General features: G+C 45.8%; 2 protein-coding genes across 2 annotated transcripts in view; one reads left to right on the top strand and one right to left on the bottom strand.

Annotated features, from left to right (window-relative positions):
- ZZEF1 (zinc finger ZZ-type and EF-hand domain containing 1) overlaps positions 1-14,270 on the bottom strand; it is a 92,156-nt gene extending 77,886 nt beyond the window's left edge. Inside the window, exons 1-3 of the mRNA XM_075904370.1 lie at positions 13,660-14,270; positions 2,995-3,139; positions 178-372 (exon numbers count right to left, since the gene is read on the bottom strand). Coding sequence (XP_075760485.1) covers positions 178-372; positions 2,995-3,139; positions 13,660-14,019 — 700 coding nt within the window. The 5' untranslated portion in view covers positions 14,020-14,270. The remainder of the gene's footprint in view (positions 1-177; positions 373-2,994; positions 3,140-13,659) is intronic.
- A 161-nt stretch (positions 14,271-14,431) lies between these two features.
- On the top strand, positions 14,432-24,488 carry CYB5D2 (cytochrome b5 domain containing 2). Its single transcript, XM_075904373.1, has 4 exons — positions 14,432-14,829; positions 15,109-15,249; positions 17,958-18,132; positions 22,211-24,488. Exons 1-4 carry the CDS (start codon positions 14,574-14,576, stop codon positions 22,422-22,424), a joined length of 786 nt encoding a protein of 261 aa, XP_075760488.1. The 5' UTR covers positions 14,432-14,573; the 3' UTR covers positions 22,425-24,488.
- Positions 24,489-27,563: the final 3,075 nt, after the last annotated feature.

Raw genomic sequence — 27,563 nt, 5'->3', positions numbered from 1 at the left:
TTACCATTAGACTTACTCCAAGGAAAAGGGAAAGGCAAGTGTGTCAGCCTCAGAAGTCACTTCCAACAAAAATTTTGAAAGAGAGGACAGGGGTCTTGTATGTTTGTGGCTTTTAATTCCTATTTCAACCCCTGGCTACATCAAGCACATCAGAGAAACTGTATCAAGTTCACATACCCTTTTCTTTCAGAAGAAGCTTATCTAAAGAATCCTTCAGTACTGAAGATCGCATCGTACAAATATTATTGAAATACTCCAACACAGGGTATGGGATGACAATACTGGAAATACGGTTCCGGTGCAAGAATCTCAATATCATTGAAGCATGAAGACCAAGCTGCTCTTTCGACTCAGAAAATATGTCAATAAAACCTAAAGAGACATAAAAGTTATTTCTGTTTCCTGTATCACCTGCCTCACTCTGCAGCAACCAAACAGCACCCTCTCTCCTCACCACAATACATTATCACTGATCAGCTGCATTTTAATCAACTAATGAATCAGCTTGTGGAAGATTTTTCAAAAAGAAATGGTGCACACTTAAGACATTTAAAACTTAATTGGGGAAAGCACAAGAATACAAATAGTTTTCCAGGCACTGGAATGATTTGGATGGTTGACAAGTGTGAGCCTAAAGTCTTTATTTTGATGTCACTGCTTTAAAAAAAAAAAACAGTTAAAAAGTTAGTTTTTATGTTAATAGGGCACCACTGCATTTATTTGAATACTGATATATTAGATTCTAATGCTACCTCGATAATGGTATTTTGATTTGAACAGCTGGCTACATTGGTAGAAAGAACTCCTACTCTTCTGTTAGCTATCATAAAAAACTGATTGTCAAGTCCTCTTAATCACATCTATATCGAGCACTTCCTGAGAAAGATAATTAAAGTTTTGAAGGAAGTTAAACGACTGATACACATTCCACTGAAGCCTTAGAAGGCTGAAATCTGGAAAGTGACAGATGTTTCAAAGATCTGAAGTTTGGAAGATATGCAGAAGAAATTGATACACGTTATCCTTTTTACTTCCTCCAGTGCATTAGAACACTAATTACCAGAATTCAAATTCTTTCATATGAAAGTTGATAATGAACAGCTGCATTTTTCCTGGCACTTAAATTCTGTTATGAAATGGCAGTTTTGAGTTCTGTACGTCTCTCTCCAATACAGGGGTGGTCAATTTTTGATGGGGAACCACTCCAGGATTTTGGGAAGTAGTGAAAGGCTGCATTCTTCCACGATATTAATAGAGGAAGTGAGGGGTCTGGGAAGGAGGTTGGATGCAGAAGAGAGCTTGGGGCAAAGGATTGGGGTGCAGGAGGGAGTGTGGGTTCTGGGAGGCAGTTTACATGAAGGACTAGGGTGTAGGAGGAAAGTACAGGGATTTGGATTGTGACCTGGGGCAAGAGGAGCTTGTCACCTGGAGCAGAGGCCTGGGGTGATGGTCTGGGGTGCAGTAGTGGATGCAGGGGTTTGGGTTGTGACCTGGGGTAGGGGATTGGGGTACAGGAGGAGATACAGGGAGGGGTTTGGGTTGTGACCTAGGGCGGGAGGGGGTTATGATCTTGGTCAGGGGATTGGAATGCAGGATCTGGGTGCAGGGATAGGTTCAGTTTGGGGGAGCAGAGGGTTTGGGTTATATGAAGTAGGGGGACAGGAGTAGGAGGGGCTGGAGTGCCAGTGGCAGGTTCTGACTGGGAGACTTGCCTGAGTGACTCCCGGCCAGCAGCCCTGCACATTCCTTAGACAGCCTCCCTGTCTGCCCTACCTCTGCACAGGCTGCAGGGGCCATGTGAGTCTCTGAATAAGAGCTGGAGGAGAGGAAACTGGCCAATGGGATTGTGTTGGGGGAGGGAGCAGTGCATAAAGCCCCATTCCCTAGCAGCATGTAAAGCCTCTTCCCCAGGCTCACAGCTGTGGAAGAGAAATGTCCTGGTAGCTGCTTTTCTGAGCAGTGTGCCGGGGGGAGGAGGAGGGAAGCAGGGAGCCTGCCTGAGGCTCCCCACTGTTCTGCAGCCAGATCTGACAGTACGGCAGGCTGCATTCAGCATGAAGGCCATATTTTGCCCAGCTCTGCCCTAATAGATTTACCATATTTATTTTAGGTGTGTCTAAAATGAATAATTATGGGCAGTATGAAAGCTAAAATTGCCCATGAGTCATGTTTCTCTTTGAATTAACTCAGGAAAATAAAACATACAGTAGAACCTCAGAGTTATGAAAAACAGCATTATGAACGGACCAGTCAACCACATATCTCATTTGGAACCAGAAATATGCAAATACTGTGCAGCAGAGATAAAAAAATAAAAAGTAAACAACTAAAAGGGAAAGCAGCATTTTTCTTCTGCACAGTAAAGTTTCAAAGCTATATTAAGTTAATGTTCAGTTGTAAACTTTTGACAGAACAACCATAATATTTTATTTGGAGTTATAAGCAACTCCACTCCTAAGATGTTTATAAGTCTGAGGTTCTACTCTATGCAAATGATGCGTATCAATCAGAATTCAAAGAGAATAGTTAATGGTTCCTTTCACCATCAAACCCTCTTTGTATGACAGACAGCAAAAGAATGAATGGCATGACTATAGACCGAATCAGATGGAGTGATAGATGAGGATCTCAATTGCCAAGTGTGATGATGGCACTGACAATTACATAACATTAGTCAGAAAAAAAATCACTCTGAAGATGAAGTACAATGAGAAACTTGTTTTCTATCTATAATTTAAACTAGCTAAGATGTTTCCCCACTCACAAGGAGTTAAAAAAAAAAAGTATTAATACCAGCTAGCTTGCTGGCAATTGTGGGAAATGAGTCTTCAAAAGCTTCACATAACATTTCCTCAAATGAAAAATGTAATTGCTTGGACTGAAGACAGTTTGGGGAGAAAGATTAGGACCAACTGTTGATTGAGAGAGCTTTCCTTGGGGGGGGGGGGGGGGGGGGGATGAGGGGAAAACAGTTATTTCCTCATCTTCTCTTACCTGGAACAAGTGAGCAAGCCTGCAGCTGTCTAATTACATGACTAAGTTCCCCTTGAAGATTGGCTCCATTGGAATTCTTGAGTGCTTCCAGCATATTCTCCACATCCACAGTACCATCTCCCTCAGCATCAAACTGTGCAAAGGCCTGCAAGAAAGAAAAATGAAGGAAGATTGGTATTTACTCCAAACAGAAAAAGAATAGCTGTGTGAGATATTCTGAATAAGAACATTCTAAAAGGTTTAAAGAAAAAATCAGCATTTCCTGCAAAGCTAAATTCATTTTAACAGAAAATGTGATTTAGCTCATTACAGATGTCAATTAGCTCTATAGCATTTGCATGGCTTTCCCACAAAAATCAATTAATAAGATGGCTTGTCAGCCCCCTAAGATATAACAGAGTCAGAAAGACTTCCCCTGTAATTTTAACCTTAGGGTGCGTCTACACAGCAGAGCTTAACTCAAAATAAGTTACACAAGTTGAGTGTCTACACAGCACTTATTTCAAAATAGAGCACTTCTTCCTCCAACTTCCTTTTCTCCTCATACAATAAGGGCTACAGGAGTTGGAGTAAGAAGTCCTCCAACTTGACAGTATTTCAACATCATTTTGAAATAACTGCCTGCTGTACAGATGAGGACTAAGTTATTTTGAAATAACGCTAGCCCTCTCTCCAGCTTTTATTCTTCCCTAAAACACCAAAAAGCAAATGTGTTCAACATGGCCTATACAGTAAAAACAAATGCAAAATGTCTAAACTAAGCCATTTTATAGAAATGACAAACTACTAAAAAAAAAAAAAGTTCTCACCTCCTGCAAAAATCCAAATGATAGCTACATTTTCACCAAATGAGAGCTTTAGAATGCTAACTTTTATCTAACTGACAAGGGAAAAAATAAAATCCAACTACTAAAACAGGAAATGCAGGAACGTCTGTTTCACTCCAAAGAAGTTGGGAATTACCTCAACCTTAACTATAAAGAACTTAGCCAGGAGATCTACATATTTCAAAGACAGTTAAAGTCTGGACTTTGAGATGCACAGGTCTTCAGGTGCTTGTCTTATTTTTACAGCGTAGTAAATACAAGACATCAAATTTATTGGAGGGATGTTTGTGTAAGAGTGCCTTGTTTTTCTGTTTGTTTGAACAGCTAAGATTATATGCCTTTAAAATAATCAAAGTCATTTGCGGTAACTAGTTAGCTCAGGATAGCTGGCTGAGTTCTCTACTATATATTTTAAAGAATGTGTCTGCTCAAGAACAGTCCTCAATTGACATAATTAAGAGAATGTTGAAAAAGACTGAAGCAAGATGAGCCAGAAAAATAGGCTGAACCTAGAATAGGCTTGCTTCTCAAACTTTACAGAAAAGAGATAAAATGGAGAAATTAATGCTTATGTTTTGAAAACTAGAAGATAATGTTACTGGAAATCAAACTGACAATAGCCCTTTTTTGTTCAAACATAGCGAGTGATAAGAGTTTATAGGGATGAAGAAACAGAATACACTTGATAGAATCCCTGAATTACGGACCTGAGCAATGCGAGGTAAATCTGCTAGCGCACAAGCCCCTGTCCGCAGCCAGTCCTGGCTGCCAGAAACAGGGGCTGGTGCTGGAGCAGCCTCTGTTCGTGGTGGCAAGCCTTGTTCACCGCAAACAGAAGCTGCTCTGGCACCAGCCCCTGTTTGTGTCAGAGAGGGCTGGCAGCAGACAGGGGCTGTTGCTGGAGTAGCTCTTGTCCGCAGACAGCCCTGGACGCCGTGAACAGGGGCTGGTCCGGCACCAGACCCTGTTTGCAGCAGACAGGGTTGTCTGCCACGAACAGGGCTGCTGGACTCAGTCAAGCTGGGACCGGGCATCTCTTCCTACATTTAAAATGCAGAACTGCAGCACTGGTGGCTTCCAGAGCCGGCATGAGTCGAGACTGCTCAGCAGAGCAGTCCTATCAACTAGCCTGATAACTGCATTTTAAACATCCTCAATAATAACTATTAAACCACGTGGATGGGCAAAGGCTCCAGAAGGTAAAGCTTTTGATAATGCCTTAAAAATAACAGCATCTGTATGGCACATAGACCAATTTCAGATGGAGTGTCAGAGATTCCTGGTTTTTCCTACAGCTGAGAATATGTTAGCAACAATGTTCGAACACTGTTGCTAGCACAGTTTCAGTGATAGTAAAATTATGGCATTACATGTAACAGTAAAGCAAGAAACTTAGATCTTTGTTTCAGAGTGGAACAATTCAATGGGAATTAACTTTATCAAACATTACTTGGGTTGTCACAACAAAGAGTTCAAAGTACAGTTCAAAATCAAACCACTGTAGTCTTAATATGACTTCAAAGGTCAGGAGGAAAAGCCTAAGATAATGTACCCTTATTAAAGTTGGAAGCAAGCAGCTTGAATGCTGTTAACAGGGCACGCCCTGAATATGAACCATCAAATACACCCTGAAAGAACTTCATGACACTTCCACCCAACAGTAGGCTTGGAATGATATTTGCTGCTTCCAGAATCCCATGTAAGAATATGTATAGTCGACTATCATTTAAGTACACACTAATAGCTCTTGAAAAAAACCTAATTGCTTAGGGCAGAGTTTCTCAAAATGGGCCATGGGTCCACTTTGAGAAACCCACTAGCTGTCCTGCACCGCTTTGTTTACCTAAAGGGTCCATAGCTACAGAGCTTTGTGGCTCTCAGTGGCTTCCCACAGCTCTCCTTGGCTAGAAACAGTGAACCAGAGCCAATGGGAGCCACAAAGCTCTGTAGCTATGGACCCTTTAGTTAAACAAAGCAGTACAGGCCCACTAGCAGATCTGCCAAAGGCGGCTCACGGCCCACATTGAGGAATGTTGGCTTAGGATATATTAAAAAAAATGAGATTTTCTAATATATTTCTTGGGTGTGATGATTTTATATCCTGTGGTCAGATCTACGCACATATATTTCCACCTACTATGAAAGAAAGTCTAAAATAATCCACAATTTAAAACCTGTGTTCACAAGAACATAAGAATGGTCATACTGGGTCAGACCAAAGGTCCATCCAGCCCAATATCCTGTCTGCCGACAATGACCAATGCCAGGTGTCCCGGAGGGAGTGAATCAAACAAGTAATGATCAAGCAATCTCTCTCCTGCCATCCATCTCCACCCTCTGATAAACAGAGGCTAGGGACACCATTCCTTACCCATACTGGCTAATAGCCATTAATGGACTTAACCTCCATGAATTTATCTAGTTCTCTTTTAAACTCGGTTATAGTCCTAGCCTTCACAACCTCCTCAGGCAAGGAGTTCCACAGATTGACTATGAGCTGTGTGAAGAACTTCCTTTTATTTGTTTTAAACCTGTTGCCCCTAGTTTCATTTGGTGCCTCTAGTTTCATTAGTTTCATTTGGTGGCGCCTAGTTCTTATTTTATGGGAACAAGTAAATAACTTTTCCTTATTCACTTTCTCCACACCACTCATGATTTTATATACCTCTATCATATCCCCCTTAGTCTCTCCTGTTTTCCAAGCTGAAAAGTCCCAGTCTCTTTAATCTCTCTTCATACAGGACCTGTTCCAAACCCCTAATCATTTTAGTTGCCCTTCTCTGAACCTTTTCTAATGCCAGTATATCTATTTTGAGATGAGACCACATCTGTACACAGTATTCAAATGTGGGCGTACCATGGATTTATATAAGGGCAATAAGATATTCTTTGTCTTATTCTCTATCCCTTTTTTAATGGTTCCTGACATCCTGTTTGCTTTTTTGACTGCCACTGCACACAGCATGGACATTTTCAGAGAACTATCCACAATGACTTCAAGATCTCTTTCCTGATTAGTTGTAGCTAAATTAGCCCCCATCATATTATATGCAGAGCTTGACAAGCGACAGCAAGCCCTGCTCGCCAGTCGCGTGGTTTGGCACACTGCGCATGCGCAGACCATGCTGCATATGTGCTGATCGCGCTGTGGTGCCATGCAGGGCTAAAATCTATTTGCCATGGGCGAGTAGATTGCCCCAATTGTCGAGCCGTGATTATATGTATAGTTGGGGTTATTTTTTCCAACTATATGTGACACAGAACAATGTACAATATTCACAGAGCTGCTTATCTGAGTAATGTTTCTGATCCATAGAGAACAAAAGTGTTTCAATAAGAGAAGCATATTTAATAATTTAAAATATTATTCCATTTTTTAAAAGGTTGTTATTCCATGTTCATAACTGTAGCACAACTGCAGTATGGAGCCTATTATGGGCCTCTACAAGTATTCATGATTGTGTTTTTTGAGCAAAAGCATCCACTGTCCCCTCATGACTCAATCTCCCGTCTGACCTTATAAAACTATAGAACTCCTTAATAGAAATATTAAGATTAAACATTTCCTAATAGGGTTGTTAGATAACATTTTTTTAGTATTCATGTAGCTGCAACAAATTTTATTGGTTACACGGTTACTAAAATGGTCCCTGGTGGCAGGGCCGGCAGCCAGCCCCACTCCCGTGTAGTACCATGCCACCCCGCGTTGCTGCGTCTGAGACAGAGGCAGCAGCTCAGGGTAGCAGCAGCCCTGTCTGTGGGGGCCCAAGCTCTGTGGGTGGTGAGCCTTGACCTGCTGAGGACAGAGACCACTCCGCAGTATCCTCCCCCCCCCCCACCACGCTGCTACCTCTGATACAGAGGCAGCAGGGAGGGGCAGGTGGCTCCAGTGCTCGTGGGGAGCCAGCTTTTAAACCAGCTCCTCATGCTTCTGCCTATGAAAGACAGTAAGTGGGGACAGGCAGCTCCCCAGGAACTGGCATTTGTGGGGAGCCAGCTTAAAAGCCTGCTCCACCTCCCCCGCTCCATTTGCTGCTTCCGATATAGAGGTAGCAAGTGGAATGTTACACAGTCATTTTTATTAACCAGTAAGTCTAGGCATATCGGTCAATCGTTTAAACATCTATATACTAACATCCCTACTTCCTAACAAGATTAATATTGAATACTAAAAATTAGTGGTTGGAAACTGCTTTGAAATGTTCTTTTCAGATAAATTGAGCATCTTTGCTCAGGAAAGAAAGCACGTAAATGAGTTACCCCCTTCATCTCACAAAAAAACAGGACTTGGCTTGATTGTCAATGTATTTAAGACTCCATTCTTATAAGCATATGTAAATTCTCCTAAAATTCATTCCTCCAAAGCTTTCAGTATTGTGCAATTTTCAAAAATAAGTGATATCTGCATATACAACGTAATAGATGGTCACAGACAATATAAATACTGCTCTCTACTTTCCAGATTTCATTTACCTTCTCACTTCCCATTAGTTCTCTCTCTCTCACACACACACACACACACACACACACACACCCACCCACCCCTACCTTATCATGCCAAGGTAAATAGTTTAGTACATAGCAATGTATCAAACTCTAGTCTATCTTGATCAGGATTCTTTTGACCAACAAAGTGAAACCAGCTCACATTCTCTCCTATTAGCTTCTGAACAATGTACGCTGTCTTGGAAATCTAATCTTTTGGATTATTTGGGCTTGTTTAACACAGATACAACAACATCTTCATACAATGCCATTGTGTTTAAAACGGTTCATTGCTGTAGTACAGGAGAGATCTAACCACTACCCATATTATCATTCGCGAGAGAGAGAGAAATAAATGGCAACAGCTAGGACCACCAAATTTGGTATGCAGCTTCCTCTTATCCTAACTTAGAGTAAGGTCAGTGTTTGGGTGTGGCAGGAAAACGGTATGTGCCTGGAATTTGATGGTTTTCCCTAACATGAAAAGGGAAGGGGCTGATCGGAGGACCTGAGATAACGTATCAATCCATACAGCTTACTGGTTTTGATCACTGTAAACCAATATAGAAACCTGGTAAGTAGTATTTTAATGTATTACTATCTTCAATTACAAAATCTACTTTGTTGGTTCTGATAAAGAACAGGAAACACAATGGTTGGACTTCAGCAAATGAAATAAAAACACAAACAGTTCAGAACAAATCAATTCCACCTGTTGAGAAGGAGGGTCCTGAAAGCCTAAGAGTGTTGCCCCTTGACTTGCCCAGGGAATTGATCTTTTATATCCGGGTACAACTATCAAATGTTTCATAAATGTGAATTCTCTACACCCTTTCAGGCAGCTAAAATGAAAAAGCACTCTTTCCCCTCAATCTCACTTCAGGACCTCAACACTGAGGGAATTCTTTTCTTCAAACCTCAGGTTTCTGAGGTTGTCCCAACTCCTGCTATAATTGCCTCTCAATCTGCAACAGCAGTGTGAAACTGACAGGATTTCTGATAGACTACCAATTTTGAATAGCAGTCATGAAACTAATCAAAGTTAGTAAAATTAATTCCACAGCTGCTCTTAGGAAATATCTACAAGGGAAATTCTGCACACACCCAAAAAAAAAATCCGCAACAAAATTAAATATTCTACAAAACTCTGCATTTTTTGTCAAAATAATACACAATCTATATCTTGGAAAATGACCCCTCACTCTCAGAGACCTTGGGGGAAAAGGCTTATTCTTACTTATAGACAACCCCCCAACCTGAAACAAATTCTTTCTGGTAACCATGCTACACATCTACATCATAAGCATCTAGGAACCCAGCCCTGCAATCAGCCCCGGTGTCAACTCTGCCCACATATCTATACAAGCAAATTAATCACTGGACCCAACCATATCAGCTACCAAATCAGAGGCTCATTTAACTGCACAACCAGTAATGTGGCCTATGCCATCAAACGTCAGCAATGCCCCACTGCAATATATATTGAACAAACTGGACAATCCCTACGGGAAAGAATTAATGGACACAAATCAGATATCCAAAAAGGGAACATACAGAAACCTGTTGGTGAACACTTTAACCACTCTGGACACTCATGAACGGATCTCCAAGTTGCTGTTTTAGTACAGAACAATTCCACAAGCCAAATACACAGAGAAGGTTTGGAACTCTGTTTCATTCACAAGTTTAATTCTCATGCAAATGGTTTAAATCGTGATATTGGATAGCTGGGACATTATCAACCAACCAAACAATGAAGGTGCCAATGCTTCTTTATGTCTATGTAGAATCTAGCATTAGTACACTTCCTTTACATTGCAAACTAATAGGTGCTAATAGACTGTTTGTTGATTTTCAGTTTTTCCTGTTACTTACTGGCTCAGCTTTCCTTCGACATTTATCTACCTACTGCCTCTTGCTTCTACCTCTCTCCTCCAATTTTTTCCTTCTTCCTTTTCCCCACCCCCGACATCCTTCCTTTATTTATTGTTGGTTCTGGACAACCAACACTCGGGTCATCTGAAAATGTGGGCTGTACCCATGAAAGCTGATATCATCTACATGTTTTGTTAGTCTTTAAAGCAGTGTTTCTTAAACTGTGTTCCGTGGCACACCGGTGTGCCGCAAGGCAATCGGAGGTGTGCCGTGGAGAACAACAGAGTTCAAAATGGCCACCCTTAAGGGGACAAGTGACTTCCCCTTCCTCCTCCCCCAATTACTTTCCCCCAGACCCTATTTTTATTTTTTTGCTCAATGACTTTCCCCCGGCCTCTTTTTTTCCCCCCCTCAACAACGAGTCCTTGATGTTCCTCAAAAAAAAAAAAATATTGTTTGGTGTTCCTCCATCTTAAAAAGTTTAAGAAACACTGCTTTAAAGTGCTACCAGACTATTTATTGTTTTTGAAGTTTTTCCTGTTACGGACAAACTTGGCTACCCCTCTGAAACAATATAATCATGCCACTTTCAATTATTTTGGTAATTTATTTCAATACAGACAACAAAAGTGATTCTCTGAGGAACAGAGTTAAATAAATCCTCTACATCCACACAGTTCCTCACAGCAGGATCAAGGCCCTGAAGTAGGACAGATGGGGAGGAAGGCAGAGAACATAGTAGTTAGTTTAAAAAGTGGGGTCTGTCCCTGGTCTCTTCCAAGGGAGAGGTGAGGGAGTCCTCTACTGCTGTGAGGGCAATTGGATCATAATACCCATCTAAGAAAGAGCAGCAAGGAGTCCTGTGGCACCTTAGAGACTAACCAAAGTGTTGTAGCATAAGCTTTCGTGGGCAAAGACCCACTTCGTCAGATGCATGTAGTGGAAATTTCCAGACGCAGGTATCTCTAGCCTGATTCTGGCCTGCATATTTATACCTGCGACTGGAAATTTCCACTACATGCATCTACTAGTCTTTGCCCACAAAAGCTTATGCTACACCACTTTGGTTAGTCTATAAGGTACCACAGGACTCCTCCATGCTTTTTCGGATTCAGACTAACATGGCTACCCCTCTGATACTTAATACCCATCTAGTTGCTCCTAGTCCCCCAACCTTCTTCAGCTTCCCCTCCCTCAGGATCTTCTCCCCAGGGACTGTTCCCTCTCTGCTGCTCCTTCCATATTCATTGCCCCTTCCCTCAGGGCACAGCTCTATGTCTCCACTTCTCCCTTCCTCTGGAAATTGACTCTCCTTTGCTACTACACTGGTCACTAATGTAAATATCCATTTAAAATATTAACTGGTTAAACAATATAATTGTAATCGTTTAACCAGTAAACCCTGCAGCTGGGGTCAGGCCAGCCCACCGTGGGCCTGAGTCCTGCTGCTACTGCTCTAGCTGCTCCAGGGGGGCTGCTCTGGCCGGCCGAGGTCATGCTGCACAGGCCACAGTGGGTGGGGGTCTGCTCCCCCTCACCTGTCCCTCCAGTTAACTGGTTCCTGGGTAAGCATGCTGGTAAAAAGAGGAGAAGAAGGGATAAGACATCTATCATTTTGTGTGGAAAGACAGCATGACAAGATCAGGAAGAAAGGTCACAGTTCCCAATCCCTACATTCCATAGTTCCTTATATGCTCCTCTGGTTTTTCTCCCTCACCCCAGTACTCTCAACCTAGGGATTAGGGATGTAATAGTATAGTCGTTTAACCAATAAGCAAATGCTTATAGGTTAATCCTATAGACTACTTGCATTTCCCCTTCCTACCTCCCACCCACCAGCAAATGTTTTTAAGCAGGCTAGCCAGCATCACGGCTCAGACCCATCTTGCACCAGGTCCAGGACCTACCCCCGTCGTGGCTCTTTATTTAAAGTGTATTAGAAGCCAAGCAGGCAGGCAGCCTGGCTCAGTTCCGGATCACACAGGGTCCGAGAGCTCAGATCCTCCCCTGAACAGGGGCTGCTGCCTCTGTATCAGAAGTGACAGTCAGTGAGCGGAGCTGTTTTTTTAAACTGGCTTCCCTCGTGGTCCAGCTCTGCCTGGCATCCCACAGCAGCAGCACAGAGTAGCAGGGGGGTCTTTGGGAGCCAGCCGCTCCCCTGCAGACTATAGAATGGCCAAGAAACTGATAAGAATCCATGAGGTTAATCGGCTATTCGATTAACCGATATTTAACATCCCCAGTAGGGATGTTAATTTTGATTAATCAGCTAATTGAGTAGTCGATGGAATTAGTTGATGGGGGGAGGAGAGAGGCACTTGCTATCCCCACTGCACCTCTGCCTTTTAAATGTAGTAATAGCAGCCCACAGCTCTTACTACATTTAGAAGACAAGAGGTGCAGTGTAGAGCCTGGGGCTAGCAGGCTAGCAGGGACTCAAACAGTCCTTGAGAGTGCTGGCCCCAACTGCTGTGCCTCTGCCCAGAGGGCTCTTATTACATTTAAATGGCAGAGGTACAGCAACTGGGACCTAGTGCAAGTGGGAACTGCTTGAACCCCCGCTTTTGTTGTTTCCCCCCGCTGTGCCTCTTCTCCCTGCTGAGATGATGCTGGGTGAAAGGAAACTGGCTTTTAAACCATCTCCTTCTATACCAGCTCCTGCCCGCCACTTGCTGCCTCTAATACAGAGGTAGTTGGGGGAGCAACTAGTCAAGTAGTGACTCCACTACCTGATAAGCTTAGGCTTATCAGGTAGTAAACTAGTCGCTTACATACCTATCCCAATGCCCCTCTTGTTTAGGGTTGCCAGATGGTTTCAACAAAAATACCAGATACACTTAACATTACATCACAATCTGCATTACATCTTATTTAGAAAATAAGGATTTATTTATATTTTCTCATTTCCCAAACAGAAAGCTCCAATATTGGACTGTCTGGTTCAAAACCAGCCACTTGGCAACCCTACTTTTGTTCCCTCCCATCCTAACTCCTCTAGACAATCCATAACCTCCAAATGCCTCCAGTGAGCCTTAGCCCCTTGAATTCCCTCGAATCCTTTTGCCCCTTATAGTCACCCCAATGTTCCTAAAATAACCCCCTCCTTCAAAGCCCTCCACTGCCCTCTCTCATTCCTGTTCCTCTAGGTCTCCTTTGATTTCTCCTCCCCAAATCGCCCCTACACACCCGCCCACCAGGTACCAAACACTCACTCAGCTAAAATCCCTTCCTACCCTCGTGACGCCACAACTTCCTAGTTTCCCTCATTAACCCCAATCCTCCCATGACTCTCCCATGCGCCCTTGTGCCTCTCCGGGCCCTCCCCCCGCGCACTCCGCTCCCTGGCACCTCTCTGTTACCTCCGGCCCCCGGCACGCCCGCCCCCCGCCGCGGCACCAGCGCTCTTCAAGCCTCGACTCCCCTCCCCGCCGAGGGGACCCTGCTTCCTTCGGAACCCCGCCCCCCCCGCGCCCCTCACCTCCTCGCTCTCGCTGCGGGCCCCGGCAGCCGGCCCCGAGGCGCGGCTCTCCAGCACCTCGCAGAACTGCTCCAGGCTGACGGCCTCCTCGCCGCGGCCCAGCCGCTCCTCCAGCCAGCGCACCAGGGTGCTGTGGTGCCGGGACACCAGCGACTCGGGCTGGGCGGCCTCCCGCAGCCGGGCCGCGGCCTCCCGCAGCCGGGCCTGTTCCAGCAGCACCGCGGCCAGGGGCAGCGGAGGGAGCGGGCCCGGCCCCGACGGGCAGGCGGACCCGGGCTGCGGCGCTGCCGCCGTCCCCTCCATCTCCTCCTCGGCCCCCTCTTCCTCCTCCTCGCTGCTGTGGCCCACCACGTTCCCCATGGGCCAGGAGCTTGCTGCTGCGGTGGCTACCGGCAGCCGCCTCAGGCCTCGCGCAGCCGCCGCCTCCGCCCGACCCGGCTTAGTCAGCAGCCTCCCCCGGCTTCTGGACACCTGTCAACGCCGGAGGGCGGGGAGGCATCTGCCGCCAAGCGACAGCCGGCGCCGCAAAACGAGTCTCCCGGTCGGCGTTTTTACGAAATTGCCGTAAAGCGAGCACCGTCCGCGGGGGGGTGAACGCGGTGTGGTTGCCACACTGCCGTCATTTGATGCGTGCACTCAACTGTCGTGAGTAGAACACGCCTCTATGGAGCACGGCCTTGCTCGCTTTTTTTTTTTTTTTTTTTTTTTTTGCCGCGCCATCGTAAAGCGACAAAAGCGTCGTAAAAAAAAAGTAAGGCCGAAGGAATTGCCCGCGGGCAAAATGGCTGCTGAGCGCACCCTTGAGGAAACGGGGCGAGGCCAATGGGCGGGCGGAGCGTTGTACCACGTGGTCCAAATGGCATTCCCGCCATTTTGATTACGGGTGGCTGTCGCCTTTCCCCCCTCAGGCTCGCATGGGGTTCGGGGGGCTCCTGCTTCCCGCGCTGGGCGTGGCCGCCGCTTGGCTGCTGGGCCGCGGGTTCGATCCCCCGCCCTGGCTGCTCCCCTTCTTCTCCGGGCGGGGTCGGCTGCTGAGCCGCGCCGAGCTCGCGCGCCACACGGGAGCGCAGGGCGGCCCCGGCCTCTACCTGGCGGTGCTGGGGCAGGTGTTCGACGTGAGCCGGGGACACAAGCACTACGGGCCGGGCGCGGCCTACAGCGCCTTCGCAGGTATCCCCCCTCCTTCCCCCCACCCAGGGACAGTGCCCCCCCACCCCTCTGGGTGCTGTTGGTTCTCCCTTAGCTCTGTGCTGCGCCTCACGTGGGCATGAAAAACAGCCCCCCCTCCCCCCCAGTGCCTTAAAACCCCTGGGTCCCGTAGCTGGGGGGGGGGGGGGGTGGCTGGTTGGTCTCTTTGACGGGGCGGGGGGGGGCTGTGGACTGTAGCGCGGATCCTCCCTGCGCTGTGTGTAATATTCCAGCTGGATGTTCATCTTGTCTGCTTTCCAGGGAAGGACGCCTCCAGGGCTTTTGTGACCGGAGATTTCACCAGCGCTGGCCTGGTGGATGATGTTTCTGGATTATCGCCCTCAGAACTGTTGACTGTACAACACTGGCTTTCTTTCTACAGCAAGAACTACGTTTTTGTGGGTACGTGCTTGGTAACTTAGCAGAGTCACGTATGGGTTAATCCTCAGAAGCCTTGTTGGGTTTCTATTATCATCACTCAATACTGAAGCAGGGTGTTTTCCCAATTTTTATTTGGCCACGGAACCCTTTTAAACTCAAAGGAACTTTGCAGAACCCCTAATAAGTCTAAGATATGGAGCTGAAAAAGTAGACCACAACTAAGGAAGGATAATAATAAATGCTAAACATGATCATGCGATCAACATTTAGCTTAATTGCACATATTTAAAAACAAAAATCAAATATTATTTATTTTTTTAAATATGTTATTGTAATGGAATTTTCTCGCTGCACATTTGTTTTCACTTTGTGGAACCCCAGGGTTCCGCGGAACACCATTTGGGAATCATTGCTGTAGCAAGTGATCTTTTGGGAGTGGCTATCATTGCAATAGATTCTTACAAATCAGTCCCAAGGATCTGATGGCAGCATTAGATGGATACTTGCAATAGAATAATGGGCCTCCCAGTTGTCTAATAACTGTTGTTATTCCAAGGTAACCAAAGTTACAGTTGGATCTACCATATGCAAAGCTGCAAAAAATTCACTTTCAAGCAGATAACTCAGTAATGCACACCATAGCAATAGTGAATACCGATAGATGGATAAAAGCTGCACCACACGGTTAATCCCTGAACTGTAACATGCCAGAGAAAGTAGAAGTGTGATGTACCAAAAATCTGTTTGTAGTTTAGTGTCTACCAATTTTGGTGATTGGTACAAGCTTGTAAGGAACAGATTGGTGAGAGAGTTGAAGAAAAATTGATATATTTATGCCTCAGATCTTACAAACACTCATCCAGGTAATCCTGTTGACTTCAATGGGATTGTTTGCTCACAGTAAACAGCTTTTAAATCGGACCCATTTATCCTGAGCCAGAGATATTGATGGACCTTAACCATGAATTGTATCAGTGACTGTAAAGGAATTAAGCAACATGACTGGATTTTCTATTTAGATAAACTAGAGCTGCACTCTGAGATTTGGCTAAAAATTGAAAAATATAGACTGACTTCTGTAACCCAACCTTCACACGGAAGGATTGTAAACCTAGCTTTTATTTCTGATCAGCTCATCTTTCACACTGAGCAATAGTGACTCATGTTCTCAAAGTATCTGAAATCTCTGGTGTTCTGGAAATAATGTCCCATTGAAACCAAAATCCATTAGGTATTAGGGATGTATAATCCCATGTTGTTTAACTGGTCCCACCCCCTCCCCCCTCGCCGGGCTGGAACATCCCTCTTCTCCTCCCCCCTTGCTGCCCATAACCAGAGGCTGCTCTGATGTCCCAATCTGCCAGGCCTGCCACAGACAGAGGCTGCTTTAGCTGGAACACCAGAGCAGCTCCTGCTTGCGGGAATCCAAGGTCCCACCAGTTAATCTTAACTGGTAAGCCTTGCCCATTAACAGTGACGGTTACCAGTTTATTCATTGAACCTTTCCATCCCTATTACATATACATCATTTTTACTCTGTATATTAGCATATACAGGGTTTGGGGAGCATTCCAACAAAAGGCGAACTAAATGGGGAGTGTAAGTTTTATTTTCTACTGCTACACAAATGTAATGAAATCACAATAGCAGTAGTCTGATAAAAATGTGTTTGGCATTACAGGATCAGTATTGTGAAAAAAGACTGTATACAGGCAGTCCCTGAGTTACGCGGATCCGGCTTATGTCGGATCCGCAGTTACGAGCGGAGCTTTTCTCGCCCCGGAGGACGGGAGCGGCGGGACGCCCAGATGCGCCGTGGTCCTGCCACCCGCGTCCTCCGGGGCAAGAAAAGCTGCTCTGCTCTGCTGGTCAGTTTCAGCAGCGGCTGAATCAGGACGCCTGGGGCAGAGCAGCTTGAGTGCTGCTGGGTTGGTTAACAACCAGTCTAACCTCTAGACAACGTTACAGGCAGTCCCCGGATTACGTACAAGATAGGGACTGTAGGTTTGGTTCTTAAGTTGAATCTGTATGTTAGTCGGAACTGGCGTCCAGATTCAGCCGCTGCTGCAACTGACCAGCGGCTGACTACAGGAAGCCGGAGGCAGAGTTGCTCTGCCCTGGGCTTCCTGGAATCAGCCGCTGATCAGTTTCAGCAGCAGCTGACTTGGGGACGCCTGGGGTTCTTAAGTTGAATCTGTATGTAAGTCGGAACTGGCGTCCAGATTCAGCCTGTTGAAACTGATCAGCGGCTGATTCCAGGAAGCCCGGGGCAGAGCAACTCTGCCTCCAGCTTCCTGTAGTCAGCCGCTGGTCAGTTGCAGCAGCGGCTGAATCTGGACGCCGTTCCGACTTACATACAGATTCAACTTAAGAACAAACCTACAGTCCCTATCTTGTACGTAACCCGGGGACTGCCTGTAATGTTGTCTAGAGGTTAGACTGGTTGTTAACATTGGACTGGTGTCAAGTCTCTTGGCTTCTATTGTGATTTAATGTTTGTGCGTGAAAAAATGGAAATAGTGAATTACACCTATTATGACTGTTAATGTTTGCAAAAATGTTTTAAGATTCCTGATCAGAAGGCATTAAGTTGTGGACACTTAATTCTTTTAATTTTAAAATATGCTCAGAGTGCCCAAAACAGCACTTTCATGTACAATATAATGCTTTTTAAAGGGTTTATGGAGGCATTTTAAAAAATGTTATGGCTTTTTTTGTCCCATCAAAAGGTAAACTGGTAGGAAGATTTTATGATGAAAATGGGGCACCTACAGAAGCTCTGGAACAGGCTAATGCTGTCATCGAAGAAGGGCTGAAACTCAAGGGACAAAACAATAAGTTCCCACTCTGTAACTCTGAATGGAGTTTAGCTAGTGGCAGCAGATTCTGGTGCTCTAAACAAAGGTAAACATTGCCTTTCTGCTGGCGTGGTCAGACTCTGTAGAGACAAGCTCTGGACCTCTCTCATCTGCGACTTTATGTATGCTGGTCTAGGTACCACTGACAGCTTTGGCACAGATCTAGCAGAAATCGTTTCTGACATGTTTAGGCCACGCAGCAGGGATGATTGTTGTGTATCGATGTAGATGAGGTTAAGCCACTTAACCCCTTGACTCTTTTTGAGCATTTAGCATGAACCTGCAAAGAGAAAGGAGCTCTTAGCTCTGCTATAATTTACTTAGCTGTTGTATCTATCTAATGGGGATAGGAGGTTATTTGGATTCTCCCCACATACTCCCTTCCTGTAGGACCTGAAGAGTTCCTGCTTTTTGAGCCAAGGGGGGGGGGGGGTGGTTCTGAGCCTCTACCTCTGGGAGAAGAGGGTTGAGCTTCTTTCCTGGAAGCCTGAAATAGCTTAACTCTCCCATTCCTAGTTCTAAAAAGTTTTGCTGATCTCTCATCCAGGAGGTGCTGAGATAATACAGTGTTAAATGGTAGCAAAGCTTTTTCATAGAATCACAGAACACTAGAACTGGAGGGGACCTTGAGAGGTCATCGATTCCAGTCCCTTGCCCTCACAGCAGGACCTAGTACCATCTAACCCATCCCTGATAGACGTCTATCTAACCTGCTCTTAAATATCTCCAGAGATGGAGATTCCACAGTCTCTCTAGGCAACTTATTCCTCTGTTTAACCACCCTGACAGGAAGTTTTTCCTAATGTCCAACCTAAACCTCCCTTGCTGCAGTATAAGCCCATTGCTTCTTGTCCTATCCTCAGAGGCCAAGGAGAACAATTTCTTCCACCCCCACCCCATGACACACTTTTAGATACCTGAAAGACGCTATCATGTCCCTTCTCAGTCTTCTTTCCAAACTAAACAAGACCTATGAAGGAAGACTGAAAGAATTGGGCATGTTCTCTAGACCTTTAATCATTCTTGTTGCTGTTCTCTGAACCTTCTCCAGTTCCTCCATCTTTTTTGAAATGTGGTGCCCAGAACTGGACACAGTACTCCAATTGAGGCCTAATCAGCACAGAGTGGAGCTGAAGAATGACTTCTTATGTCTTGCTCACAACACTGCTATTAATGCCTCCTAGAATCATGTTTGCTTTTTTTTTTTTTTGCTACAGCGTCACACTGTTGACTCATATTTAGCTTGTCGTCCACTATGACCCTTAGATCCCTTTCTGCCATACTCCTTCCTAGACAATCGCTTCCCATTCTATATGTGTAAACCTGATTGTTCCTTTCTAAGTGGAGTGTTTTGCATTTGTCCTTATTACATATCATCCTATTTACCTCACACCATTTCTCCAGTTTGTTCAGATCAGTTGCAACCCCTCCCAGCATGGTCCAACCTATCATCTGCAATCTCAGGGAATTAAATCAGACATTCAGGTGCATTGCAAGAATTGTTTAGCAAAGCCCTTCTGCAACATTGTGGAAGTCACATCCTTATTAGCACTTGCTCGCTCTGGCAAGCCTTAGCTTAGTAAAATGGGTAGGAATTCTGTATTAGCATTAACAGAGTCTGGGAAATGGTATCTTCAGAGACCATAAACTCATCAAGTACAGAAGCTAATTTTAAAATACTGCTGCACAGTTTGTAAAATGCTGTTTATGCTAACTACAGTTCTGTCAAGGCTTTTGAACTAAAGATAGCAGTCTGAGTAGGTGAATTGATAGCTGTGCATGAGCAGCAATTCCAATAAATGAAACCAGTACCAAGGATCCAATGGAAGCATTAGATCAAAATGAAGATTGCCATTTCCCAGCAGTTCTAGCCACATAATGAATGTTGGAGACAATATCTGTCTGATAAAATACCTTTGAAGTCTAGCAGACATACACTAGCATTAACTGCATTCTAATAAAAATTGATAGAGAAACATTGCCATATATACCAGGGCTAAAGGTACCTTTACAGAAATGTATGCGTATCTCTTAAGTCAGGGGTGGGCAATAAAAATACAGCAGCCTGCCAGGGTTAGTCCCTGGTGGGCCACCACCACTTTGTTTACCTGCACTTCTGCAGGTATCAGACGATCACAGCTCTCATTGGTCTCAGATCACCATTCATGGCCAATGCAAGTGATGGGAAGTGACACGGAAAAAAATGCCACTTCCTGCCGCTTGCGTTGGTCGTGAATGGCAATTTGCAGCCAAAAAGAGCTGTGATCATCCGATACCTGCAGAAGGGCAGGTAAACAGAGGTGGGAGCCTGCCAGAGACTAACCCTGTGGACCGGATCCAACCCGTGGGCTGAAATTTGCCCACCTTAAGCATTAGATTTTTAAATTTAAAAAAACAAACAATCTTAGTTGGTGCTAGTGCTGTACTATCACCCATGTCCAACAAGATATTTAAGTATGGGCTTAATTTTAAGCATGTAAATACTGTGAAATATCAGTGGAATAGCTTGTATGATTAAAAGTTAAGTTGAGAGGAGTTGCAAGCATTTTGGAAGACTGAATTCAAAATCATCTTGCCAAACTGGAGAACTGTCTTAATTAAATGGGATGACATTTGATAAGGACAAATGCGAATTACTACTTAAGAATGAATAATCAATTGCAAAATACAAAATGGGAAGTGACTAGTTCTGCAGGACTGCTTCCTATGCAAACTAAATATGAATCAACAATGTAACAGTGTTGCAAAAAAGCAAACATCATTCTGGGATGTACTAGCTCAGGGGTGGACAAATTGTGACCTGCAAGCCACATCCAGCCCACCAAGCCATCAGATATGACCCGCAGCTCAGGAGCCTCCGGCAGGCTCCCTGCCTGGCCTGCCCCTACATGCGGCTCAAAGCTGCAGAGGCCATGTGCTTCTCCCATCACTACCACCACCCGGGGGAGGAGGAAGTGGGTTTGTACACTGTCCCAATCCCAGCATAATATCACAGCTCCCATTGGTTGGAAACTGGCCAATGGGAGCTGCATGTTTGCAGGGCAGACAAAACATGAAGTACCCTCACCCCCATGGCTCGCAGCAGTCAGAGCAGCACATGGCCCCCACAGTGTTCCGCTCTGAGCGGCGTGCATGGGTGGAAGGCAGGGAGCCTGCCTGAGGGACCTGCTGGCTAGGTGCCGTCTAGTTAAGTGCCTCCCAGCTACAGCCTGCCTCTGGCACCCCAGCCCTTCCCTTCCTTCCCACTCTCTGTCCCTTCTCCTGCATCCCTGCCCCATGTAACCCAAACCTCTGCATCCTTGCTCATGCACCCATACTCCCTACCAAACCCTGCCCCTCCCAAGTCACAACTCCCTCCTAGCCCTGCACTCCTCTTCTAGGTCAGAATCCTCTCCTGCACCTGTCCCCCTCCTGCACACCAATCCTCTGCCTTGAGCTCCCTTCTGCACCCAACCTCCATCCCATACCCCACACCTCCTCCATTAATACCATGGAAGAGTATGGCCCTTGACCACTTCCAAATTCTTTGAGTGGGCCCCCCATGAAAAATTATTTGCTTACCCCATGTTAGCTGGAATGTCATTAGCAAGACATGACAAGTAATTCTTCCACTTCACTCCTCACTTATAAAGCCACAACTGGAGTCAGGAAAGATATGGACTAGGGATGTAAATGGTTAACCAGTTAACTTGGATGGGTCTGGAGCAGCTCCCCACCCGCCCTGTGTAGGGGACTGCTCCAGCCCTCTAGGGCCCACCACAGGCAGGGGTTAATCGCTAGGATTTTTAGCAGTTACACTTTAACAACTTTTTACATCCCTAATATGGAGATATTGTAGAAAGTTCCATGGAAAGCAACAAAAATTATTAGATATCTAGAAAATATGACATAAGGAAATATTGAAAAAATGGGTTTGTTTAGTCTGGAGAAGAGACTGGATCATATTCCGGCTTCTGAAAATAGTCCTTAGTTCAGGTTACAGCATACTTGTAGTTGCCCCAGTCCCCTTCAGGAGAGTCTTGCACTCAGCTGCGGGTGTGAAATACATATCTATTGGGTGAGAAGAAAGAACGTGGTTTGGTTTAGCTGTTAGCGTGTATTTGATCATATTCTTTCATCCATAGTGGGGGAGTGAAGAGAGACTGGATTGGAGTACCCAGGAAACTGTACAAGCCTGGTTCCAGTGATAGTCACTGTGTGTGTGTGAGAACTACTGGGCCTCCCTCTGGACAACTGGATTCTACTGAGCACAGTGACAGAGGTGACTTGGACAATCCTAACCTACAGGAATACAAGGGATGCCATCCACTGGCTGACTGGTGTGTGTTAAAGGATTGAGTCAATAACCATATTGGTTTTGAGAGATGCATTTTTTGAGCTTCACTGTGGATTCTCTGGTATTGAGTCAGAAACAGGAATCCGTTTGTATAATTATGCCTCAGTAAATTTAAACACCATGCTGAAGTGCCAGGAAAAGCAGTGGATGCGTGAGAAATGGAAGGAGCATGGTAAGGAAAGTCATGTTAGAGCGGAAAATCTTTCTACAACTTGGTGGATTGGCACTTAATTCTGGCAAGAAAAAAGGATTTTTCTTCTGCAATCAAGAAATAGACATGTGTGGGGAATGGTGCTGGTGCGTGTAATATTTCATGCGAAGGGAGCTCTGAGCTAGTACACCACTGTAGAACCATTTTCACTTACTGAAGCACAGAATAGCCTCCCTCTCTTCACTCCCATCACAGCATTGCTCTCATTGTCACGCTAGTCTGCACACACCACCCACTGAGCCACCAACTCACTGAGAAATGACTTAGTAACTGAAGCTTTTCTCCCCGCTACAGTTATGTCATCTGGTATCTCGTATGGTTTGACTATCCAAAAGCTACATTTGTCAAATGAACACAGGACACTAGGTGATGCAATATCTGTTTCCTCAACTAGTGTTTGTACTATTCTTTGACTACAGGAAATACTGAGGCTTTTTGCGCAAGACGACTTTTGCGGAACAGTTATTGCACAAAAACGTGTCCAGACCTCAGAGCTCATTGCAAAAGCGATGTGCTTCTGCATGAGAGCCCGTCCACATTGCATGGATGCTCTTGCGCAAGAAAGCTCTGATGTCCATTCACAGAGTGGCCATCAGAGCACCTGTGCTTTTTCCCCCGATAGGAGTTTCTTGCCAAAAACCCTTCCAGACTGTCCATACCTGCCTTTTTGCACAAGAGCTGTAGCGCAAAAAGGAGTTACTCCTCACGGAGAGAGACTAAGACCTCTATGGGCAAAAGCCCTCATGTCAATTTTCTTGTGCAAAAATGTGCTTGTGGTGTGGACGCTCTACTGGTTTTTGTGCAAAAATCTTGTAATGTAGACATAGCCTAAGGGTGCATCTAAGTCCTTGTCTCCTATCGACTCTCTCCAAATACCCAGATGTCTCACTACTTCCATAGTATTTATAAGCCATGAGTCACCTGTTCTATTGAACAATGAAAGTGGCTGATATAACTGATTGTACTGCTATAATCCAGCAGTCTCTCCTCCCTTCCTGTTATTGACTACCTCTACTTGTTGAATTCTTTAATTAAATTGTAAAAACTTTAGGGCAGGAATCAGGTCTTTGGAAAGGCCCAGCCTCTAACTTGCAAAATTCAATAGTGACCCTAACTTCTGTCACCAGCTTCTGGATCATGACCTGTTTTCATTCCCTGTGGGGCACCTGCCATTCGCTGCTATCAGAAGACAGGATGCTGAACTAGATGGACTTTTTGGGCTGATCCAGTATGGCTGTTGCATTAGTCTTTAGGCCATATGCAACGTAAGCTAGTACTGTTCTTCTGTGCATGGCTACTTTGTACAAGCAATCGGTGTATACCGCCCACGTGCAGAAGCAGGGCTCCTCTTTAGAAGGCATGTCCTATTGTTTTGTTGGTAAAACTACTACCAGCTACAATTTCAACAGCCACTGTTTCCTATGAGCATGCTTGGCAACATGGGAGCTGTTTTCAAGAGAACCAATCTAGTTTCTTAAAGCAAGCAGCATTAGTTTCCAAAGTGCAGTAACAGGCCAGCAGGAGAAAGGGTAAAAGGACCTATACTGTCAGGCTTTCCTTATGAAGCTTCGGTCTAAAAAGTATGTTTTACAAGAGAGGAGAAAACTTCCTGAATGCCTGTCTTATCGAGTTCTCTCTCTCTCCTCCCCTCCAAAATTAACTAGTGCAAGTCATTACATGATGGGAGTCACAAGAAGGCAAAGCAGTATTCAAAAATACATAAGTGACAAGGTACATCCCCAACACTTTTAAAGTTAGCACACTAAGTTTGCTGTAGACCAGTTTTTTTAAGTGTTTGTACCACAACACAGGGATGGTTTAGAAGTTATTTATTAAAGTTCTTCTAGTTGTATTGCTTCTGTTCAAGTTTTTTGGTTCTTCCCTCTTGAGTACTAAGCTTGTACTAGGACAATTTCTCAAATGTGGCCACAGCACTCATGGGAGGAGAGAAGAGAGCAAAGCATTACCTCCTCCCCCTTGCTGCTGGATGTGCTGCCCCGCACTAGGGACATTAAATATCGTTTAATTGAATAGTCCAGTAACCTCATGAATTCTTATTGGTTAGTCAACTGTTCTATAGTCCGCAGGGGCAGCAGCAATGCAGGGTGCCAGGTGGGAGCTAGTCCACAAGGATAGCCAGTTTAAACACCAGCTCCTCTTGTGGACCAGGTGCTTGTCACCTTGTGCTGCTGCCTCTGATAAAAAGGCAGCAGCTCCTGTCTGGGGGGCATGGGTCTGAGCTCCTGGACCCAGTGCAAACTGGAACAGAGCTGGGCTGCCTGCCCATCCAGCTCCTAATGCACTTTAAATGCAGAGCCACAGCTAGGGGTGAGCTGGGCTGCTGGCCAGCCTGCTAGAAAGTTTACTGGTTGTGGAGGGAGGGAAATGCATCTAGTTTATAGCATTAACCCAAAAGCTTTTGCTTATCAGTTAATTGCTGCACTGTTACATCACTACCCTGCACCACCTCTGCGGGCAGTTGAGGTACAATATAAGAATGTTAAAGTGCATTTAAGTAAACATGTAACTGCTGAAATCATCAATGGTTACATACTGGGTGGGGGGCAGTCAGCTCCTTGCAAGCACCAGCTCTTGCCTTTCCCTCCTCCCCCACACTGCTGCCTCTGATCGAGAAGCAGGAGCCAGGGTGTGCAGGGAACTGGCTTGCGCTGGCCCTCCATGCCTACCAGGCACCTAGCCCTTGAGCCCAGGCTCATTGGTTAACCATGTGCACAGTTGCACTTTCATAGCCCTAGTACAATACTGAAGGAGCAAGATGAGCTCTTGCCTGATGGAGGGTGGGAGTGGAGCTCAGGCTGCGGCCCTGGGGTGGCTGGTGCCATTTATGAAGCCTGGCTGCATGGGCCTTTGGGCACCAACAGCTGCAGTATTTTGGGTGATGATCCCTCAGCTCTGGCCATGTGGCTTCAGACTACGGATGCAATAGTGTAGGTGATTAACTGATAAGCAAGGCTGATTGGTTAATGCTCCAGACCACATGCATTCACCCTCTACCAGTAAGACTGTGTCTACACTGGACCCCTTTTCCAGAAAAGGGATGCAGATGAGACAAGGCGGAATTGCAAATGCCATGGGGATTTACATTTTCCCTGCTTCATTTGTATGGTGCTTTTTGGTGGCAGCCATGTTAGTCTAGATGGGGATCTTTGGGAAAATAAAGCCTTTTCCGAAAGGTCCCTTATTCCTGATTTTAAGAGGAATAAGGGACCTTTCGGAAAAGGCTTTATTTTCCCAAAGATCCCCGTCTAGACTGGCGCTTTTTTCCGGCAAAGCCCCGAGCTGGAAAAAAGCGGCAGCCATGTTTATTCAAATGAAGCAGGGAAAATGTAAATCCCCACTGCATTTGCAATTCCGACTTGTCTCATCTGCATCCCTTTTCCGGAAAAGGGGTCCAGTGTAGACACAGCCTAAATGTTTTAGGCTGGCCAGCAGTCTGGCTCATGCTGTGGCACTGCATTTAAAATGTATTGGAGCCAGGCGGGCAGGCAGGCTGACTGTTCCAGGTCCAGAAGCTCAGGCCCCTGCCCAGACAAGGACTGCTGCCATCCTGTGCTGCTGTCTATCAGAGGCAGCAGTGTGGAGAGACTGGCAGCCCAGTCCTTTGAGGGGTGCTGGTTTTTAAACTGTCTCCCCTCATGGACCAGCTCCTGCCTGGCACCCTGTGCTGCTGCCTCTGATACCACCCTCGCCCCCACGTAACCCATAAGAATGCTGCAGGAGGTTAATCAACTATTCAATTAACATCTCTACTTCAGACTCCACCTCCAGCTTGGCCAGACTCATCCCTACCTCTGGCCTGCATGCCACCAACCCCAGTAGTGGCCACTTGCTCTGACAGTGTGGTAGCAAATCTGATGCTAGGTGATGATCTCTGGCCAGGTGGCACAGGCAGACACTGGGTGGTGATCCCCACCTCTGCTTTCTAAGGCCCAGCCCTGATTGCCAAGGAGGGGCACTGAGCCACCGCTGCCGCCCTGGTCATCAACCGCAGGCCCTAGCCTCCGACTCCTAGACCCAGACAAGGGGCTGACCCTGGGGTCTGACCCCTGGCCCGATTCAGTTGCTGACTACCTCTTGAAGATACAGTGAACCCTCGTTTATCGCGGTAGATAGGTTCCAAACCCGACCGCGATAGTTGAAAATCCGCGAAGTAGGGACACCATATTTAACATGTATACAGCGAGCCCTCGCTACTTCGCGGTTTGACCATCGCGGATTCACGTATATACATAATGTAATGAAAAAAGTCCGCGAAGTCGTGAATCCGCGATGGTCGAACCGCGAAGTAGCGAGGGCTCACTGTACTGATCCCTGGCCGGTGGCCACCTGCTGGGCTACCAACCCTTAGTCCTGGTTGTAGACTTGCTGTGGTGGACTGTGACCTCTGGCTGTAGACGCTGGCTGCTGCAACAGTGGTAGCCCCAAGTGCTGAGCTCAGGACTTGCAGTAGTAGGAGCCAAGTTAGAGGGAGGGATAGCTCAGTGGTTTGAGCATTGGCCTGTTAAGCCCAGGGGTGCGAGTTCAATCCATGGTTCCCCATTTAGGGAATTGGGGCAAAAATTTGTTAGGGATGGTACTTGGTCCTGCTGTGAAGGCAGGAGACAGGCTATCTCCATTAATTTCTGGCCATGCAGTGACTGGCTCTTGGTGCCTGGCCCTAGCCATATAGCTGCAGGGGTCCTTGTCTACCTCCACCATCCCTGTGCCATGTTCCTGGCCCCAGATCCTCACTGCCTCCCACTACTACATGCATCCTGCCATTGCTCCTGGCCCCTGCTGAGTCCCCCTTCCAGTCCTGAGTCTGGTTGAGACAAGTGGTATTAAACATGAATGTATCACTTCACAGATTTGCTAGTGAGCCGGGTGGCTATAACAAGTTACCTTTAAACAGCCTGCAAGGTAGCAACTA

This window comes from Pelodiscus sinensis, chromosome 21, assembly GCF_049634645.1.
Source record: "Pelodiscus sinensis isolate JC-2024 chromosome 21, ASM4963464v1, whole genome shotgun sequence".
Classification (NCBI taxonomy): Eukaryota; Metazoa; Chordata; order Testudines; family Trionychidae; genus Pelodiscus; species Pelodiscus sinensis.
The sequence above is the reverse complement of the archived record's forward strand: the minus strand, read 5'-3'. Positions and strand labels throughout refer to the sequence as shown.